Raw genomic sequence first — 20,790 nt, 5'->3', positions numbered from 1 at the left:
CGCCAAGCGGTTAGTCAAAACTGCTGCTATAAGTCTAACGACCCTTTGCACACATGCAAAACTGTAATTCAAATGACCGGTTTGAATGATAAGTCGCTTAGAAATATCAGACGTGTGTACGTACCTTAAGGGGGATCAGGTATGCCTAGTCCATTGATAGAGATAAGGCGACAACACCACCAATGAAAAATGCATTGCATACTCCAATGACCCTAGCAGGCAGTACAAAATTATGGATCCTAGCCTTTGTGTTTAGCCGAACAATCAGGAGGTAAATTTTAACTTGTGTGCTAGCCTTTAATGAGCACATATATTAAATCAAACTTAAAATTAAATGAATATTTAGGGCTGAAAAAGTACATATTACACTTCTACACACAGAAATAAAATAGCCGTTTAAACCAAACCTGAACTGAAAATAAAAATGTGTAGCAAGTAAGGATATATGGAACATTCCTGAAGTCTTAGATTTTGGCTGTAAGTATAAACAGCAGTCATGTTATTGCTATAGAAAGAAACCTAATTTCTGTACAAATGTGTACCTCAATACGTCACACATCAGTTCATGTATGCTTTACAGCCAGAACCCAAAGTCTGGCCACGTCGGGATCTGACTGGCCAATATGGGAAGTGGCAAGGTGATGCGGCCAGGACAAGAAATGACTCTTTTAGGACTTTGGATGAAAGCTACAGCTTGCTATACCTTATAGGCTAACATCCTGTGCCATGCCCAAGAGAGCTGTCTGCCGGAAGAAGCTTTACTCCAGATACCTGTGCAAGGTAACCGGCACTGTCCTACATTGGTGACATCCGAGCTGCTTGCGGTCACCTCTCCAGTCCTTCCCATGGTGTGCCTTTCTCTGCCCAAAGAAGCTGTGCCTTGCATCCATTCAGATACTGCTACTACATAATCCGAAGCACTAAGCTGCAACCGGCAGCTGCGCACAGCAGGGTAAAAGGAGGAAAGGCAGCATAAAAACAGCAGCATCTGGACTTGAGTTCTGAGACATTAGTTCAGTGGTTCCCAACCTTTTTGGAGTTGTGACACATCACAAACGTTCAGATCTCTGTGACATGTAGACTACCGGCTGCTGGTGAGTGGCTGTTACTGCTGCTGGCTTAGTGGGGGATGCTGGTGAGTGGCCGTTACTGCAGCTGGCATCGTGATGGCTGCTGGTGAGTGGAAGTTACTGCTGCTGGCATTGTGGGGGCTGCTGGTGAGTGGATTTTACTGCTGGCATAATAGAGGCTGCTGGTGAGTGGCTGCTGCTGGCACAGGAGTTGCTGTGAGTGTAGTGGCAGCTACTGACAATCTGAAAGCTGCTGGTCAGTGGCTGCTGCTATTATAGTGGTGGCTGCTGGCACAGGGGCTGCTGCTAAACATGTGCAGAGAGGTGCATGAAAATGCCTCACTCACCATCATCCTCTGCCTCTTCCTCCGCAACCGGGACACTACCTTCCAGTGCAGCTTTTGTAGATAGAGCAGGGCTACAAGAAAATAGCCACCGTTGCCCATGAATGTGAACACCGGTGGCCATTTTCTCGGAGTCCTCTTCTAACGACAATGGTACGGAGCAGAGGTGGAGGCACAGCAGGGCAACAGAGCAGCGTGGATGGATGCAAAGCAGGGAAACGGCTAAACATACATGTGTTGCAGTACATGGGTTGGGAACCACTGCAGTAGTTCTTGTTCTGGCCACATCAGCTGGCTGCTTTGGGTATTGGCTGGCCAGACACCGAAGCGGCAAACTTCGGGATCTAGCCGTAACGTATGCATAAAACTAAACAGAAGTCCTGGAGCTCAACTCACCTTACTTCCAGATTTCAACAGGCTACACATCTGTAACTACTTAGTCTTTTGATATGCAATTCTCAAAAGAGTCATGTGATCACCTGACAGGTTCACATTAAATTACTTCCCAACATAAAAAGAAAAAAGTGAACCTTTAACTTACCTTCGTAAGGAGTTGTCTCGGGTCCTCGAACTACGTAGTGCCTACGGAAAAAATAAAACATTAATGAATGCTAAAGCAAGCCTAAAGTGCTGTTGCCTAGCAATGCTTCTGTACAGCACTGGGGTCCCCAGACTGTGCACCCTAGAGATGGCATCCAGTTGCTACAGATACACAGGCTAGCGATGCTATGCTACAGTGGGATGCAAAAGTTTGGGCAACCTTGTTAATTGTCAGGATTTTCCTGTATAAACCGTTGGTTGTTACGATAAAAAAAGGTCAGTTAAATATAGCATATAGGAGAGACAGTGATATTTGAGAAATGAAATGAAGTTTATTGCATTTACAGAAAGTTTGCAATAATTGTTTAAACAAAATTAGGCAGGTGCATAAATTTGGGCACCACAAAAAAATAAATTAAATCAATATTTAGTAGATCCTCCTTTTGCAGAAATTACAGCCTCTAAGCGCTTCCGGTAGGTTCCAATGAGAGTCTGGATTCTGGTTTGAAGGTATTTTGGACTATTTCTCTTTACAAAACAGCTCTAGTTCATTCAGTTTTGATGGCTTCTGAGCATGGACAGCTCTCTAACTCACACCACAGATTTTCAATTATATTCTGGCCTGGGGACTGAGATGGGCATTCTAGAACGTTGTACTAGTTTCTCTGCATGAATGACTTAGGGCCGGTTCACATTACAAACGCGGATGGCCACGCATGCGGAACGCAACGCGTACGAACGCACGCAATCCGCGTTTGTATGCGTTGCGTGGCTGATCCCATCACTGAAAAGTGAATGGGACAGCCGTGCGTTTTTGCTAAATCTGCGTGCAGCATGCGTTCCCGGACCGCACAGGTCTGGAACGCATGCAGTGTGAACATCAGACAGTGCACTCTATGCACTGTCTGATGTCGTGCGTGTCGGCCTCCTTCACGCGTTTCCAAAACGCGGTTGGAAACGCGTGCAGTCTGAACGGGCCCTTAGTAGATTTTGAGCAGTGTTTAAGGCCATTGTCTTGTTGAAAGATCCAGCCCAGGTGCAGCTTCAGCTTAGTCACCGATTCCTGGACATGGATTCCACTCAGTATCGGCAGATTCTGGAGTCAATGTGTCCCTAAAAGGGCCACTACAGCGAAAAACTGTAAAATATGTGCAAACATATACAAATAAGAAGTACATTTTTTCCAGAGCAAACTGAGCCATAAATTACCTTTCTCCTATGTTGCTGTCACTTACAGTAGGTTGTAGAAATCTGACAGAAGTGACAGGTTTTGGACTAGTCCATCTCTTCATAGGGGATTCTCAGCAAGGCTTTTATTCTTTATAAAGATATTCTCTAAAAATGATTTATACAAAGATGCTGGCCAGCTTCCCTGCTCCCTACACAGTTGTTTTGGCAGTTGGACAGAGCAACTGCCATTCACTAAGTGCTTTTGAAAATAAATATATCCCTGACAATCCCCTATGAAGAGATGGACTAGTCCAAAACCGGTCACGTCTGTCAGATTTCTACTACCTACTGTAAGTGACAGCAGCATAGGAGAAAAGTAAGTTATGGCTCATTTTACTCTGGAAAAAAAAAAAAAAAAAAAAAAAAAAAAAAAAATGTACCTCTTATTTGTGTATGTTTGCACATATTTTAAAGTTTTTCGCTGTAGTGCCCCTTTAACTTTGTCAAGATTTCCAGTCCCTGCACTGGCCACACAGCCCCACAGCATGATGGAACCACCATCATATTTTACTGTAGGTTGCAGGTGTTTTACTTGGAATGCTGTGTTCTTTTTCCTCCATGCATAACGCCCCTTGTTATGCCCAAATAACTCAATTTTAGTTTCATCAGTCCACAGCACTTTATTCCAAAATGAAGCTGGCTTGTCCAAATGTGCTTTAGCATACCTCAAGCGGCTCTGTTTGTGCTGTGGGCAGATAAAAGGCTTCCTCTGCATCATTCTCGCATACAGTATCTCCTTGTGTAAAGTGCGCCGAATGGTTGAACGATGCACAGTGACTCAATCTGCAGCAAGATGATGTTGTAGGTCTTTGGTGCTGGTCTGTGGGTTGACTCTTACTGTTCTCACCATTCTTCGCTTCTGTTTATCCAAGATTTTTCTTGACTTGCCACTTCGAGCCTAAACCTGAACTGAGGCTGTGGTCTTCCATTTCCTCAATATGTTCCTAACTGTGGAAACAGACTGCTGAAATCTCTTAGTCAGCTTTCTGTATACTTCCGCTAAACCAATCTTTGGCTTAAGGTTATTTGAGAGCAGTTTTGAGCAGGGCTGTGGAGTCGGAGCAATTTTTGGCTACCTGGAGGGAATAAAAAATGCACCGACTGACTCCTAATGAATTTAGGCTACTTGCACACTAAGACAATTAAGGTCGCATAACGTGCACCTAACGCAAGGCCTGGTGCTCTTCGATGTGGACGTCAGAATGAGCCGCGTTGTGCAGCTCACTCTGGCGTCCGTGATGCGTACTCTTGGACGCATGCGGCATCACGTGTTCCGCCGGCCAATCGCCGCACCAGGAAGTAAACACTGCACGTCACAACGTGCAGTGAATATTAATTAGCCATGTGCCTGGCCGCTCTCCCCAACATGACTGAGCATGTGCAAAAAGTCTAACGCGGCTTAAGCCGCTGCAAGGCCGTAGCATGCTGCACCTTCTGAAGAACGTGCAGCGTTACATGTAACGCAACGTGGGCAGTGTGTACAGCCCACTTGTGTTACATTGCTGTGCGTTGGGGGAGCGTTACAGGCTGCACTAACGTGCGCCTGTAACATCTTAGTGTGTAAGCAGCCTTAAACTGTAATTAAAATAGAAATATGATAAAATGTTCTATTTCTCAGATAATCATCATAAATAATTTATATACAGTAATAGCTCTGCTTAGTCCACAAAAATGAAATAAACCAAATAATCAAAAAATAGTTACTTGTGCTGCTTCAATAAAGCAATAAAGCAGTCCCTGTATTTTTAAAGTCAGATATATCTGATTGTGACTGTAGGAATCTCTTATATATACTAAACATCTATGCTGTAAGAATAAAGCCTGATGTGTAGCTGTGTCACTAATAGAGATGGTCAATGAGATGGAAATAATTCTGCGCTGATGCCGGTTTATGCAAATGTATGCACTCCCTTTGCTCATGAAATCAGATATGATAGGTTGTTAAAATTTGGTTTGATGACTACGAATTAAAGAGTACCTGAAAAGAAAAGTTTTATATATACCTGGGGCTTCCTCCTGGCTAATCAGTCCTTCACTGTCCTCCTCCGCCACCTGGATCTTCTGCTATGAGTCCTGGTAATTAAGCCAGTCAGCGCAGTCCAGCCGTGTGCCACTCTCACAGCCAGGAGAATTCTGTACCTGCGCAATAGTGCCGCGCAGGTGTAGTACGGAGTGTGTGCATGAACACTACCCCCAACTAGAACCTGGACCCATAGCAGAAGTTCCAGGCGGCAGAGGAGGACAGCGAGGGACTGATTGGCCTGAAGGGGGCTGGAAGAAGCCCCAGGTATGTATAAAACTTTCATTTCATCTGTCCCAGGTTTACTTTGTTACATAGTCGTACTATACTCTACATATGCACTCCCCACAGAGCTTCAGGGAATCCACTGAGAATGTTGTGCACATTGAACACAGAGGTGTCTATCACCCATAAACCTGGTTCAGATTGTGCATAAAGAATGTGTAATAGAGGAAGAATTGCCTCATTCCCCTGCAGAGTACCTGCACATCACTCTTAGGCCCAGTGCACACCGAGCGGTTTTTGGAGCGATCCGCTGGCCGCATCCGCCTCTAAAAACGCTTGTCTAATGTATTGCAATGGGATGGTGCACACCGGCGGTTTGCGTTTTTTGCCAAGCCGCAAACGCGCCTCCTGCTGCGCGTTTGCGGTTTTCGGAAGTGTTTCGTCCTCAATGTAAAGTATAGGAAAACCGCAAACCGCTCTGAAAAACGCTAGTTCAGAGCGGTTTGCCAGGCATTTTTGTTACAGTAGCTGTTCTGTAACAGCTTTTACTGTAACAATATGTGTAATCTGCTACACAAAAACGCACCCAAAACCGCTAGGTATGTTTAGAAAACCTCTCTAAACATACCTAGAATCGCTCTGAAATCAGCTCTCAAAACCGCTAGCGTATTGCGGATCTGCTAGCGGTTTTGGTGTGCACTGGGCCTTACATGTACCCACAGTGACATTAGCTAGTGCCTGATAGATGTTCTTTGTTCCTGTCTATACCTTCTACAAGTACTCTTACCAAGGACTAGTTTGAGGGCTCGTTTCCACTATTGCGGTGCAGAATCGCCTGGATTCCACCGCTGTTGAAATTCCATGAATTAGCATGCGGATGCGAATTTTTGTGCGTTTTTTGCCGCGAATTCGCATGCGAATTCGCATAGGTGAGGGTATATGCGAAATTAACCATGTCACTGCCTGTTTGAAATACATTGGTACCTATGCGAATTCGCATGAAAATTCGCATACCATAGCCGCATGCGAATTTCCTATTAAATACATTAGCGGCGATTCGCATGCATTCCACTCGCAGGCGAATTCGTTGGCTCTTTTGTGCGTTTTTTTACCGCTGAAAAAAACGCACCTCAACAACGCTACAGTGGAAACAGGCCCATCCACTTGCATTACATGTGCGAATCTGCATGCGTTGGACGCATGCAGATTCGCGATAGTGGAAACGAGCCCTGAGTCTATGACTAAAAGGTATTAGAGGCAGAAGATCCGCCTGATTTTCAGGTAACTGGTATTGTTTAATGCTAGGTACACACCATACAATTTTGCGTTAGATATTTGGTTCGATAGATAATTTCAGACATGTCCGATCTTATTTCCGATTGTTTTTCTGATCGATTTCTGATAGAAGTGAATGGAAATAGATAAGAAAAAAGATAAGATAATCGAATCGGAAACCGGACGGAAAAAACGCATCGTGTATTCCCATCATAAAAGGGAATAAATATGTCAGCCTCCATATCCCTCTCAGTTCAGTTGTCTTTTAAAATTCCTAAGCGTTGGCAGTTAAGAGATGCATTTCATGTTACATACTTTCAATCAACAAGATTGTAATATGCAAATTAGTCTGAGTCGAAGAGTCTGTAAAATCCTAACCTGAGGAGTCGGAGGATTTTTGTACTGACTCCACAGCCCTGGTTTTGAGACCCCCATGTTGCTACTCTTCAGGAGGAGGGAAACTTACAATTGACCCCCTTACTCTCTCATAATTGGATTCACCTGTGTATTTGGGTCAGGGGTCACTGAGCTTACCAAGCCAATTTGAGTTCCAATAATTAGTTCTAAAGGTTTTGGAATCAATAAAATGACAACAGTGCCCCAATTTATGCACCTGCCTAATTTTGTTTAAACAATTATTACACACTTTCTGTAAATCCAATAAACTTCATTTCACTTCTCAAATATCACTGTGTGTCTCCTATATGATATGTTTAGCTAACATTTTTTATCGTAACAACCAACAATTCATACAGGAAAATCATGGCAATTAACAAGGTTGCCCAAACTTTCGCATCCCACTGTAAATGCCCAACTAGTGATGAAATATTGCATAGGAGGTATTTTAACTGGGACAAGCCAAATAATGTATTTTGAGGTGTTCTAAAATTTTGGCAATTGTGTGAAAATTTGGAGTGTGAAACTTGAAGAAAATGTGAAATTTTTAGATTTATGAATATTGCTGCCCAGTAAACCGCTTAGAAAATTATATAATGTTAGAAAAAAATATTACCCAAAGAAGCCTAGACTGTCCCAAAAAACAATATATGTATCACTTTGATGGGATAAATAATAATAATAAAAAGTTATTCCTGTATCAATAGCAACACAGCTAAAATGCCAAATTTGCCAGGAATCAGCCAAATAATGCTACCCCATGATCTACTTACCCCGCCGGTGCAGAGGCCGACCTCAAGGTCATCCTCTGCTGCGCCTGCGCGAGGGCCACTGTCAATCAAGTGCACTCCGGACAACGTGCACTTGAATGACAGCGCGCGCTCATGAGACCAACCCCATCAGAAACCACTGGCAAAGGACTTTGCTGAACACCGGCAAGCACTGTGCCTACTGGCTCCCAGTCCTTAAACCGATTTCTGCAAAGATATCATCTGTAATCAGCTTCTGCAAAGTAGTAGACCAGAGACTGATCTACATCAGGGAAATTGCTGTAGTTTTCCCTCATCTGCTAGTGTATGGATAGTTTTAGTCACACATCCTCCAGTTCATTGTTTTTAGATCTAGAGAAAATAGAAAAAGTTGGTTTGGCTAGAGAGAAATTGCATATTTGTGTTTACATAGCTGTGGAAACTAAGCCCTCTACAAGGTGGCTATACATTCACAGATTGCCACCCGATGTGGCAAACAGATCAATCCTGTGATCTGAATCTTAAAACAAACAAAACAAAACAAAAAAAAAACAAAGGTACAATTTTGAATCGATTTTCATTAATGGTGATGTTTTTATTGAATCTAATGATTCATCTATTAAATGTTTTGGATTGTGTATTAATTATTGGATAACTACTCTAAAATCTCCTGCCTGCAGCATTTCCCAGCACCCCCTCCAGGCCGGGCTTTATATCTCACCTGTCCACTGCATGGTCCCCACCTCTGTCCTCCCTGCCAGCTGCTGTTTCTTCACTCCAGAGTCCCAGGTGCATGTGTGACGTAATGCTGTAGAGGTCAAACACTAGCGGCACTGTGGCGCTTACCTAACATGACCACTAGAGCCCTCTAGCATTAGGGAGGTCAAACAGGCCTCAGTCTCTCAATCAGGAGCCACTAGCGACATGCTCTCGACTCACCGCCCATCGGCTGAAATTGTGCCATCCTACGCAATCAGCCAAATCAACAGATTTTGGCTGAAAATCTATTGATCAGGAATCATTTGCGACATCAATTTCTAGCAGATGCAATCCAATTAGCCGGATATCAATGGGGGAAAAAAAAAAAAAAAAAAAAAAAAGGGGGAAGGGTGAAAAAATAAATAAAAGTACGATCGGTTGAGAGATTGAAAGTTTTTTTTTTTCTTCGTTCGAGAAACCTGATTGAATTTTCAGTTTACCTTCGGTAAAAGAAGATAGGAAGTGTTGCATTTTTCGGATCAATTTTATGAAAATTGAATGGTTTAGGGTAGATTTTCAGTTACTTGACATACAGACCCAAGCAATTTCATAGTTTTCAATCTTTTTTTTTCATAATTGGGGGGAAAAAAATTAGTGTGTGGAACATAGGTCAGATTTGTTTTAAGTGTTACAATAAGAAAAATTGATTGCACCTCTTGTATTGAAAAGACATTTAAAAAAAAAATTGTATGGTGTGTGGCCACCATTAGAATCACATAAGTGGAAAAAAAAAAAAAAAACGAAGAAGAAAGACACAGGACAGTAATGTGACTAGCCCAAGCTACAGAGAACATTCAGACAGGTTAGCAGTAACAAGTATTTGCAAGAGGTAAACAAACCTTACAACCATATGGCCTTTGGGATTGTTTGTGCCACGTGTTAGGTTGTGGACATGTGACTATTCTCTGCCCTTCACGCTGTTATGTGCAGGACTAATCCACTGAAAAATTAAACTCCTAAAAACAGGCACTAATCTGTACCACATTTAACCTTTTTACTCTCCCAGTGACTAGAGAAGTGCTGCTATAGCAGCTTAAAGCATTCCTCTACCCAGGAACTGAAAATAAAATCAGCAGCTGCTCGAGATGTTACCCAACTCTTATCCAGTCATGTTCCTTGCATTTTAAGGAAAAAAAAGCAAAAACACCTCTGGCTGAGGGTCCGATTTCATTCCTAAGGCAGAAATCTCAACAGCCTTATTGTGCTCATTATGCCTCCCCCACCTGTTTTTACTTGTGAGCAGTGGTGCTCATCCGGAAAACCGGGAAACCCGGATATCAGACCATTTTTCAGCTATCCGATCCGGATTGCTATCTGCGGATATTTGGTTGCATAACGCGGATATCCACGGATATCCGGATCTGATATACTGTAACTAAGGAGATGATGTCCTGGAGCCAATCAGAGGGCTCCCAGCAGAAGACCTAGCAACCAATCACAGAGGGGAACCCTGGCCAGCCCCACCTGACCTCATTGAGCCAATCAGAGGGCTCCTAGCCTAAGCCCTGGCACCCAATCATAGAGAGGAACACTGGCCAGCCCCCCTGTAGAATAAGGAGGGCTGCCATGATGAGACATATCGTCTTAGCTTGCTGAATGCTTACTGAGAGACATGCTCCAGTGCTGGTGGCCTAGCAAGGGAGCTGTACACAGTTATAAACCTAAAGCCCAATCTACACGATACGATTCTTTATACGATTCGATTACGATTCTATTTACGATCCGATTAAATCCGACATGTCCGATCAGGATTCGATTCAATTCGATTTGCCATTGCAAGACAATGAAAAATCAAATTGAATCGAATCCCGATCGGACATGTCGGATTTAATCGGATCGTAAATAGAATCGTAATCGAATCGTATAAAGAATCGTATCGTGTAGATTGGGCTTAAAGTTGTTCAGTGATCAACTCCTTCACTATCACTACACTATTGTTAAATCGTTAATTAGCTTGATTGATTTCATTGTGTGACAGTCAGAGTGTGTGCTCCAGTGCTGCTGGAGGGCTGTACACAGTGATAAGCTGTTCAGTGATTAACCCCTTCACTACTATCACTACACTATTGTTATATTATTAATTAGCTTGATTTCATAGTGTGACAGTCAGGCCTGGAACCCACTGCAAACCGCAAACGCTAAACGCAACCGCTAGCGTTTTGCCTGAGCGGTTTGCAAGCTGATTCATGCGAGTTTTCGGTCGCGTTTTGCAACAGTGTATTTTTTTCCTCAGCGGTTGTGTAGCGTTTTGCGTTTCGCGTTTTTATCCTGATTGGTCCTGTGAATAATTTTTAATTTTGTTACAGTGTGCTGAACCGCAAAACGCTAGCAGAACCGCTCAGTTTAGGTTTTGCTGAGCGTTTCTGCTAGCGTTTCAATACTTTGCATTGAAGCGCTAACGCTCCCAAAATGCTGCATGTCCTGCGTTTGCGTTTCTGAGAAACGCAAACGCTCCTGTGGAAGTTGCCCCATCCATTAACATTAGCCCAGCGTTTTGGCAAACTGCTAGCGTATCGCAGTGCTGCGAAAACGCTGCCAAAAGCGCTCCTGTGGGTTCCAGCCCTCAGAGTGTGTGCTCCAGTGCTGCTGCAGCTGCTATGTGCCTGTGTGTGCTGTGCACAGACCAGACCAGCTGCTGCCTGTTGGCCAGCTATTAGCCCTAGCTACACTATAGGTTAGGGATTAGGGGATAGGATTACTGTGCTATTGTGTAGTTAGTACTGTACTACTGCAGTCAGTGCTAGTAGTTGTTAGAGTAGTAGTACTATTGTGTTAGCTGTCTACAGAACTGCTGTGCTGTGAGCAGTGCCAGTGTGACAGTTAGTGTGCACTAGTGTCTTCTCTGCTGTCTGACTGTCACTCGGCACATGGCACGTGTCACCCACGTCCGGCATGCTCCTGGCACACGTTACACCTACTGCTGCTGCTGCATTGCCCTGCTCCTGCTGCCTGTGCAGCTCCCACAGGTCACTGATACCACCTATATTTAACCCAAAACACAATTGCTGCGTAATTTTTTGGAGGTGTCTTGGCTGAAAACTGTCTTGTCCCAGTTGTGCGGTTGGACTTTGGACACAATGTGGGCTGCACGACCGCCGTCTGGAACCTGGCCTGATGTTAATTGACAGCCAATTTTTTTTTTCGGGAAGGGGGGGGGGGGGGATTTTAAGTCCCCACATCATCAATTCGTGTTCCCCTTTAAAAAAAAAAAAAAAAATGCTACATGCCTCATTTACCAAAAAAAAAAAAGTTTTTAAGGGGGAACTTCAGCCTAAACAAACATACTGTCATCAAGTTACATTAGTTATGTTAATTAGAATAGATCTTACCCACCCTGTTTTAAAAGAACAGGCAAATGTTTGTGATTCATGGGGGCTGCCATCTTTTTGGTTGAAAGGAGGTGACAGGGAGCAGGAGACACAGTTCCAACTATCCTGTGTCCTGATCACCCCTCCCAGCTGCACACGCTAGGCTTCAAATGTCAAATTCAATATGTAAAAGAAAAAAAAAAAAATTTGCACCAAAATAGCAGAACGAGAACAACAAAATCAGAAATCCCATCATGCTTTGCACAGCATCAGGGGAAAAACGCCGGGCAGTTTTCTTCTGTGCAGCTAAAAATGAGGCTTGTATAAGAGAAAAAGTTCTGATGCTGTGAAACTGTTAAAGAAACACCAGGCCTTTTCAGTGCTGCTGATTTTTAGTCCGGAGGTTCACTTTAAGGCAATTTAAAGGCCACTTCCGTTTTTTCTATCCGGATATCCGAATTTGCCCGGATACTGTGGTCGTATACCCGATTTGGATCGGATACCCAAAAGTTCAAATCCGGATATCTGGGTATCCGGATCAATCCTGATTTTGAAAAGGAGTATCCGAGCACCCCTGCTTGCGAAGAGACATACAGCACCCCCTATTCCTAGGGTATTTGCATATACATTCTATCCATCGCTTTCCTGGGTTTTTCTCTGGGTTCTTCTCCCTCTACAAGTGATAATAAATAAAGCCTTGTATACACACTAAATGACTCTTGGCCAAGGCAGCTGACAACTGAGAACCTACTGTGTGCCTAGTTGCCCCTGAGTCCTGGATGCATCAGCAGGGGATCAGACTGGCAGATTGTCTCGGACAAGGGCATTATTCTCCAACTCATCCCAGCAGCCCCGTCAGCCCTCCTAGTCTCACCATAGTAAAAGGATGCTTTGCTAGCTTTGAAGGCTAATGACACTTTTGTCCAAAACTCAGCTGGGAACTGCCACCTGAGTGAGTGAGTGAGTGAGTGAGTGAGTGAATGAGTGAGAGTGTGTTTTTGTGATGGCACATTGCCAAATCACCATACCCATTGGCTTAGCAATTTTGGGCTGCAGCTACATAGCAGAATGGGAGCCTCGGACGAATGGGAAACAGCTCCCAGTGGAAACAAGCCCTTAGGCCACATACACACATCAGACCATAGTCTTTTGAAAATGAAAGATCACAGACCAATACTACCCCCTTCCATGTAGTATGAGAGCCATACTCTACACAGTCTTTTCTATGGAGCTGAACTCCACATCAGCAAAAAATCTTTGCAAGATGCTGCACACAAAGATGCTGTACAGACACAAAAGATCAGTATCTGCAAAAGATCTGTTCCTGACAAAAATCCATTCCTGCAAATTGCAATGATAGTCTATGAGATCTGCAGATCATCATACACACATGATTTAACTGACATTCATCTGCAGATCAGATCCACCAGGATGGATTTTCAGATCTGCGGATGATTGCTTGATCTGCAGATGAATGTCAGTTAAATCATGTGTGTATGATGATCTGCAGATCTCATAGACTATCATTGCAATTTGCAGGAATGGATTTTTGTCAGGAACAGATCTTTTGCAGATACTGATCTTTTGTGTCTGTACAGCATCTTTGCGTGCAGCATCTTGCAAAGATTTTTTTCTGATGTGGAGTTCAGCTCCATAGAAAAGACTATGTAGAGTATGGCTCTCATACTACATGAAGGGTGGTAAGATTGGTCTGTGATCTTTCATTTTCCAAAGACCATAGTCTGATGTGTGTATGAGCCTTAAGACTTTCAGATAGTTCCATAAAGAAAAAACAATTTCTAATAATAATAGACTATTGATCTTCAGTTTATTGGCGACTGATTTTACCAGGGCTGTGCAGTTTGTACAAAAATCTTCCAACTCCAGGTACCCAAAATGGCTCCGAATCCTCGGTCTAATACTTGCCAGGGCTGTGGATTTTGAACAAAAATCATCCGACTCCGAAGTTTTTATGAAATCACCAACTCCAGGTACCCAAAATTGCACCGACTCCAACTCCACAGCCCTGGATTTTACACTCCAGAAAGATTTTCGAAACCTTCCCTGTTCTTTCAAAGGGTAGTACTTACTTAACACTGACATCTTCCACAGCACTAACTGTCTTTCAAAGGGGTTAATCTAATCCCTGCCACAGTCATATGTCCACTGTAGTCTAGGGGCCAATTTAGTAGCAAGACAATTACAGGGACCATGAGCAGTGCGATAAAATCTGGACTTACCTGAGGCTTCCTACAGCCCCCTCACCACCACTCCCCCCCGGGCATCCTGTTATTCCCTTCCGTGGTCCCGCTGGTGGCTCCGGTGATCATGAGACTTCAGCTGAAGTCGTGTGTGTGGCCCCTGCATCACCACATCGGTCCCTATAGGTGTCCTGTGTGGTTCAGTCTTTAGAGAACCGCACAAGCACAGGCGACATGGTGCACCAGGGGCACAGGCACAACTTCTGCAGAAGTCACCTGACTACCAGAGCTGCCAGCAGGACCACAAAAGGGACCAAGAGAATTCTGGGGGACCTCGCAGGCTACAAGGGCTGGAGGAAACTCCAGGTAAGTCCAGATTTCCTTTTTATGGCGCTGCTCAGAGTCCCTTTAACTTATCTGTATGTTTTTGGGATGTGGGAGAAAAAAAAAAAAACAGAGTCCTTGGAGGAAACCCGCAAAGACATTACAAAACTCCATGCAGATAGCGCTCTGGCTGAGTTTCTATCCACTACGTGACCAACATGCAACTTATGAGGAACGTTCACACCTGTAAGAATTCACAGATGACACATATAATGCTGGTTACACAAGAATACAAAAAATAATAAAATGATAAATCCGATAACCTTGGCATTAACTTTACATACATAACCACCAAAGTGGCCCAAGTTTGAAAGCACATTACATTAGTGCACATCGTAAGCCGTTGGTTATATAAAAAGCTTTTAGGACCTAATAAAATTAGTATACTATCACACTGTTTCATATGTTAACCAATTTAAAATCAGAAAGAATATACCACTGTACTGTACACTAGGTTGTGTACATTTACCTATAGAATTGAACTATGCTGGCAGTCCATATTCAGCTCTGCTCAGCACAGGAGGATTGGAAGTGATCTAATGTGCACTTCTTCTAGTGTTTTGTACAGAAGTGCAGCAATCTCCAGCCTTAAAGTCTACAGAGGTCACAGAATGGTAATCAAATGGGGTTCACGGGGAAACAGATGCAAACTGTAGCTGGAAACAGCGAGGTGGTGGCTAGTGGATAAGGTTGCAGCCAATAGTGTCAAAAGAGAATATAATTAGCATGATGACATCCCTAATTCACCAGGGACAGACTGGTCCCAGATTCCTTGTAACTGAGTGTTCACGCAACTGTAACTGAGTGTTCTGGTGCATCACACAATTGTAGTTCACAAACCACTGTTTCTGTAGCGCTTCCCAACGCTAAAGCCTGGTACACACATCCAATCTTGATTGACCATTTACATATAGTATGAGATCATACCTACACAGTCCAGTGTTCTACCCAGGCTCTTTTAGCAGGGTGCTCCACCTGGCTAATTTTGGTGAGCACCCAGCTGTCATTGGCTCACCTCCTATGCTGTAAGTGGAGTTGCACCAGCCTTGCATTCCCTCCTCCCACCCCACCTAATTTTTCATACCAACCGGCTGGAAAAAAGTTCTGGGGAGAACACTGCAAGTCTGTTTATAGTATTGAAAGTCTGTTGGCCCTCATACTACAAGGTGGTTGTACGCTACAGTAGTGGTGGTCACTACAGCGCTTCTTTAGAAAGGGAAGAGGAAATTCCAGAGCAATACAAATCCTACAATGCAGAAGCTCTGCCAGAGTCTCACAACTGTGAATTTGGGCTACAAATAAAGGCATTTCAAAATGTTTTTTTTTTAATCCTCAGATATATGTTACTTAGGGAATGGGAAAGAAGAGCAGGGAAACCTTTAGTAGACTGCATACATTTTAAATGGAAGATGTATTTACAGCAATGAATAACCCTGATGCATTCAAACATGCAATACACATCCCCAAGACCAAGCTATGAATTTGCACAAATACAATGTAGTAATATTTTATTCACTGAGAACTTTTGAAGACTTGAAAGTGTACTAGTAACTCAAGCATCCTCATTTACCCGTCTCATTTGCATGGGAAGAAGGAGTAAAGGGAGTTATAAAAATGACTGCATCCCCAGCTTCCCTGCTGAGACAAGGTCTTTTTATACTCATGCTGAACAAATCATATCCTTGCTCCATGCATGTGGTACGGCGTATGTCACAATATTATGTGGCCTTACACTAATTTATGTTGCTGGTTCAGCAAAACAGCACTTCTGCAAATACCAGATTGCTTGATATGACCCTTTGCCTCATATGACTATCTTCAGGCCTCTACAGTGATCAAGAGGCCAGAGTATGCCATATGTGGCATGACAACAATTCACAACCTTTGGCACACTGAGACCCATTTTGCTGAAACAGCGCAGAAGGGTCACGCACAAGACTGCATAATATGCCCATTACACACAATAGGCTGAAAACATTAACACTTTCCAGCATGATCACCACTTTTAAAGCCAATTAAGCAGTTTTGTTTGTTTTTTTAAAACGTGAAGCACCCTATAAGGGATGTCAGTAATGGTGTGGGCCATGGGGAGAAGGGAGCACCATTACTTACAGGGTACTTCTCCTCTGGCCCCCTTCTATACAACATATGCCATTTTCTTCACCCAACTGTCAGCTTCAAGCTAAAGACACAGCCTCATTAGACCACACCTACAGGGAATGACCACAAGATCCAATATAGCCAAACTACACTGCAAACTGAACTTGCTTTCAACCAGCAGAGTACTCACCATTCTAAAATATTAGAGGGGAGGGGTTCGGCACAGATATAAGGCACTGGATCTTTCTTGATGCGCAGATAGTCTTGCTTTAACCTTTGTGTTGCAGTAGTTGGTGCTCTCTTGTTACTGTTGCTGCTCATCTATAAAAGAAACAGAATTGTATAAGTTAAATGACTTACAGGAATTCACAACAGTACAGGGATTTCCAAGTATCATTGAAGGGAAATTCCATTTTAAGCAAATTGCCATATAGATAGGAACAGGTTCATATTAATACTCTGCATAACAATTCTCAAAAAGGGAGATCCTGGCTTGTTAAGTACTGTAGCATTTTACTTAATCTGGTAAGCCACATCAAGACATTGCACTTAGTACATTTTTGTCCACTCCTCTATTTATACGGAGTGCATTATTGGTTGGAAAGAGAATGGGGACATCTGACATGAAGTGGTTGTCTGTAGAATTGGAACACTAGTATTCAGTCTCTGTGAATTATGGTGACTGGTGGAGTGATGAGATCATGGTTCTTGATGATCATTGCGTTCTAACAACTTTATAACATGGGTTGTTAGTGGCTGGAATACCTCTTCTTACTGCTTATGGTGTGGGACCCAACTCTAGATTGTTGAACAACTGGATGCATTTAGAACTGTCAGCGCTGGGATACCAACAGTATATGGCTCTACAAATTGAGGATGTGTACATTCTGGCTGTTATATTTTGCTTGACTGGGCTCTAGTGTTTTTTTTATTAAAACAGATTATAGAATGTGGCAAAGCAATTGATCAATCACAAATCAGACTGTTCAGATTGAAATCGATTCCTTCAACACACAGTGCATCAACAGATTTCAGAAGCAAATCAATTGGAGAATATGTAAGAATAGATCAAACAGCATCATTGCACTATTTGATGCAGTGCAACTTTATTGCCCAGTGCAATGCTATTGTTTTGGATGTGAAAGAGGCAACTCTCGCCTCCTAGATACCTAGTTCATACGTGCCTATTCGTTCTCTCCAGAAATATTGTACCCAACAGAAAGTAAGCAGGAGCTCTCCAACCTATACTCCACAGGATCTTATAGGATCAGAGAAACTAGCCATCAGTCCTCCACCAATACATCACTAAATTAGGCATTATATTACAGAGACAAAGTATAGGTAGCCACTCAACTGTAGAAAAACCGATATGAACATTAAATACACTATGTAAATATATCAGATTAGTGGAAATTAAAAGTAGTGAGCCCTGATCGTTTCCCAGACAATAAACAAGACAGGCAGGATGTGGCGGCAGCTGCAGCCCAGCACCTGACAAACTAGAGATCCCAGCATGCTTCAACAGCTAAAAGATGAGAGCCCATGTCTGGACTTCTGGTGCACCAAGTGCTGCTGAATCCATCCTTCATTACAGAGCCAGCTTGTTACGGATGTCAGTGCCCATAAACACCAGCCTGGTCCCTCCCTCTGTCCTCCGGGGCCTGGCCGGTCATAGGCCCACCGGGCTGCTGTCTCCAGTACCCACAAACCCCCTACGCTGTAGCGTCCACTTCACCCTCTCCTGCCCCGCCGCTGCCCTCTATTATCTCCTCACCTCTCTGCCCGGATCAGCAAGCCCCGTCTTCCCTTTTCTCCTCCTCGCTGTCCTGTTACCTCCCCCGCTTCCAATATGGCCGCTGCGGGCACTTTGACTTCCGCTTCCGGATTCATACAGCGGAAGGCGTCAGCTGAGAAGCGCTGGTTGTCATGGAAACGGACTTGGCTGTTTGTTGTTTTAGCGAGTTTAGAACGTTGGGAGGAGTACTCTCCCTCGAACAGTGCTGTATATAAGAAGTTTCTGGAATTCCCTATACAGTACTTTTATCATGAGCTGGCGGTGATGATGCTAGGAGGATACATATGTCAATGTTGAAAAGTGATAGCTTTTAGCCACAAAGTATTGCCAACTGTTTGAGTTAGAGCGGATCTGATTTCAGAACTTCCTCTCTAAGAGATAAACAACAGCATAATAACTTTTAAAGAAATCTTTAAGGGCTCGTTTCCACTGTTGCGGTGCGGAATCGCCTGGATTCCATCGCGGACGAAATCGCATGCGGATGCGTTTCCGCATGGTGTTTTTCCTGCGATTTCGCATGCGATTTCGCATGGCTAAGAAGCAGGCGAATTTAACCATGTCACTGCCTGTGTAAATTTCCATAACATTACATGCGGGGAAAAGCGCATGACAAAGCCGCATGCGATTTCCCTATTAAAAGCATTGCGGGCGATACGCCCGCATTCCAGCCGCACGCGAAATCTGACGGCTCTGCCGTGCAGATTTCCGCCGCACACCAAAACGCACCCGCACGACGCACAAGTGGAAACAATCCTATCCACTTGTATTGCCTATGCGAATCCGCATGCGGTGCCTGCATGCGGATTCGTTATAGTGGAAACGAGCCCTAATACAGCTTACAGAACTTCTGCAATGAATCTGCAGTATGTCTACTACCTGCTTTCATGGAAGCAGACATATTGTTAACATCATGTGTTTACCAATTAGCTGTTTTGTCGTGGCAGCCAGCTGAAGGATCAAATTACAATTTGTGCTTAGAGTGAAAAATGGGTGTGGTCATGACATTGTATGGGCGGAGCTAACATAATGATGTAACAGTGAGGCATAAGAAAGCAGTGTTCACGCCATGATGTGGTCAGATGAGGTTTCGCATCATGGGTGTGCAGAAACTGTGTGATGCTATTTAACCTGCTGAGCGGTCTGGACGAGCTCAGCTCGTCCAACACCGCCAGAGGCTGCCGCTCAGGCCCTGCTGGGCCGATTTTTGTCAAATAAAAAGCAGCACACGCAGCCGGCACTTTGCCAGCCGCGTGTGCTGCCTGATCGCCGCCGCTCTGCGGCGATCCGCCGCGAGCAGCGGCGAAAGAGGGTCCCCCCAGCCGCCTGAGCCCAGCGTAGCCGGAACAAAAAGTTCCGGCCAGCGCTAAGGGCTGGATCGGAGGCGGCTGACGTCAGGACGTCGGATGACGTCACTCCGCTCGTCGCTATGGCGACGATGTAAGCAAAACAAGGAAGGCCGCTCATTGCGGCCTTCCTTGTTTATTCTGGGCGCCGGAGGCGATCGGAAGAACGCCTCCGGAGCGCCCTCTAGTGGGCTTTCATGCAGCCAACTTTCAGTTGGCTGCATGAAATAGTTTTTTTTTTATTTAAAAAAAACCCTCCCGCAGCCACCCTGGCGATTTAATCAGAACGCCAGGGTGGTTAATAGTATACCGTAACCCCAAAGCAGCAAGCATAGCCAATTATGACCAATAAATAATAAATGCAGCAACAGTTACCCCAGACACCAGAAATAGACGCAATGTGGGCAAAATTTCAGCACAAAATAAACGCACTGCGGGCAAACATGTCAGCACAAAATAAACGCACTGCGGGCAAACATGTCAGCACAAAATAAACGCACTGCGGGCAAACATGTCAGCACAAAATAAACGCACTGCGGGCAAACATGTCACCAGAAAATAAACGCACTGCGGGCACACGTCACCAGAAAATAAACGCACTGCGGGCACACGTGACCAGAAAATAAACTCACTGCGGGCAAAGTTCACCTGGAAAAAAAGCATTTACTCACCTGGCGCCCCCTCCCCCCCGATTTGGAATGATCACACAGCACCGACAATTTGCATCGTACGTTATAGCTGCGGTGAGCCCCCAAAAAACACCCTCAGGATAGGTAGGTAGACAGGTTTAGGTGCCCCCAATAGTGGTAGCTAGGTACAGTTGCCCCCAGTATAGGTTAGCCAGGTACAGTTGCCAATAGTATAGGTTGGCCAGTCACTCTCTTCACTTCCTGTTTCTGCCTGGTGCTTCCCCCAGACTTCTGCCGCCTGAGGAAGTCACCTCACTTGGCATCATGGGCGGAGCGGGCCTGTGTGGGACGCATGGTATAAATCTAAGCTCATAGCTAAAAATAATCAGAGCCACAGATTTGACATGCACATAGCATTGAGC

The 20,790-nt window shown here is 44.2% G+C and overlaps 1 protein-coding gene across 3 annotated transcripts in view; it reads right to left on the bottom strand.

The window, feature by feature from the left end:
• UBE2J2 (ubiquitin conjugating enzyme E2 J2) overlaps positions 1-18,482 on the bottom strand; it is a 30,775-nt gene extending 12,293 nt beyond the window's left edge. The window contains exons 1-3 of one of the 3 annotated variants that reach the window (XM_068242755.1): positions 18,376-18,482; positions 16,792-16,922; positions 1,956-1,996 (exon numbers count right to left, since the gene is read on the bottom strand). In XM_068242755.1, coding sequence (XP_068098856.1) covers positions 1,956-1,996; positions 16,792-16,922 — 172 coding nt within the window. In that variant the 5' untranslated portion in view covers positions 18,376-18,482. Of the gene's footprint in view, positions 1-1,955; positions 1,997-3,163; positions 3,326-16,791; positions 16,923-18,092; positions 18,116-18,375 lie in introns of those variants that run through there. The other 2 variants (XM_068242754.1, XM_068242756.1) reach the window with 2 other exon arrangements.
• Positions 18,483-20,790: the final 2,308 nt, after the last annotated feature.

The sequence above is a fragment of the Hyperolius riggenbachi genome, chromosome 6 (assembly GCF_040937935.1).
Source record: "Hyperolius riggenbachi isolate aHypRig1 chromosome 6, aHypRig1.pri, whole genome shotgun sequence".
NCBI lineage: Eukaryota > Metazoa > Chordata > Amphibia > Anura > Hyperoliidae > Hyperolius > Hyperolius riggenbachi.
This window is presented reverse-complemented; position numbering and strand designations above follow the sequence as displayed.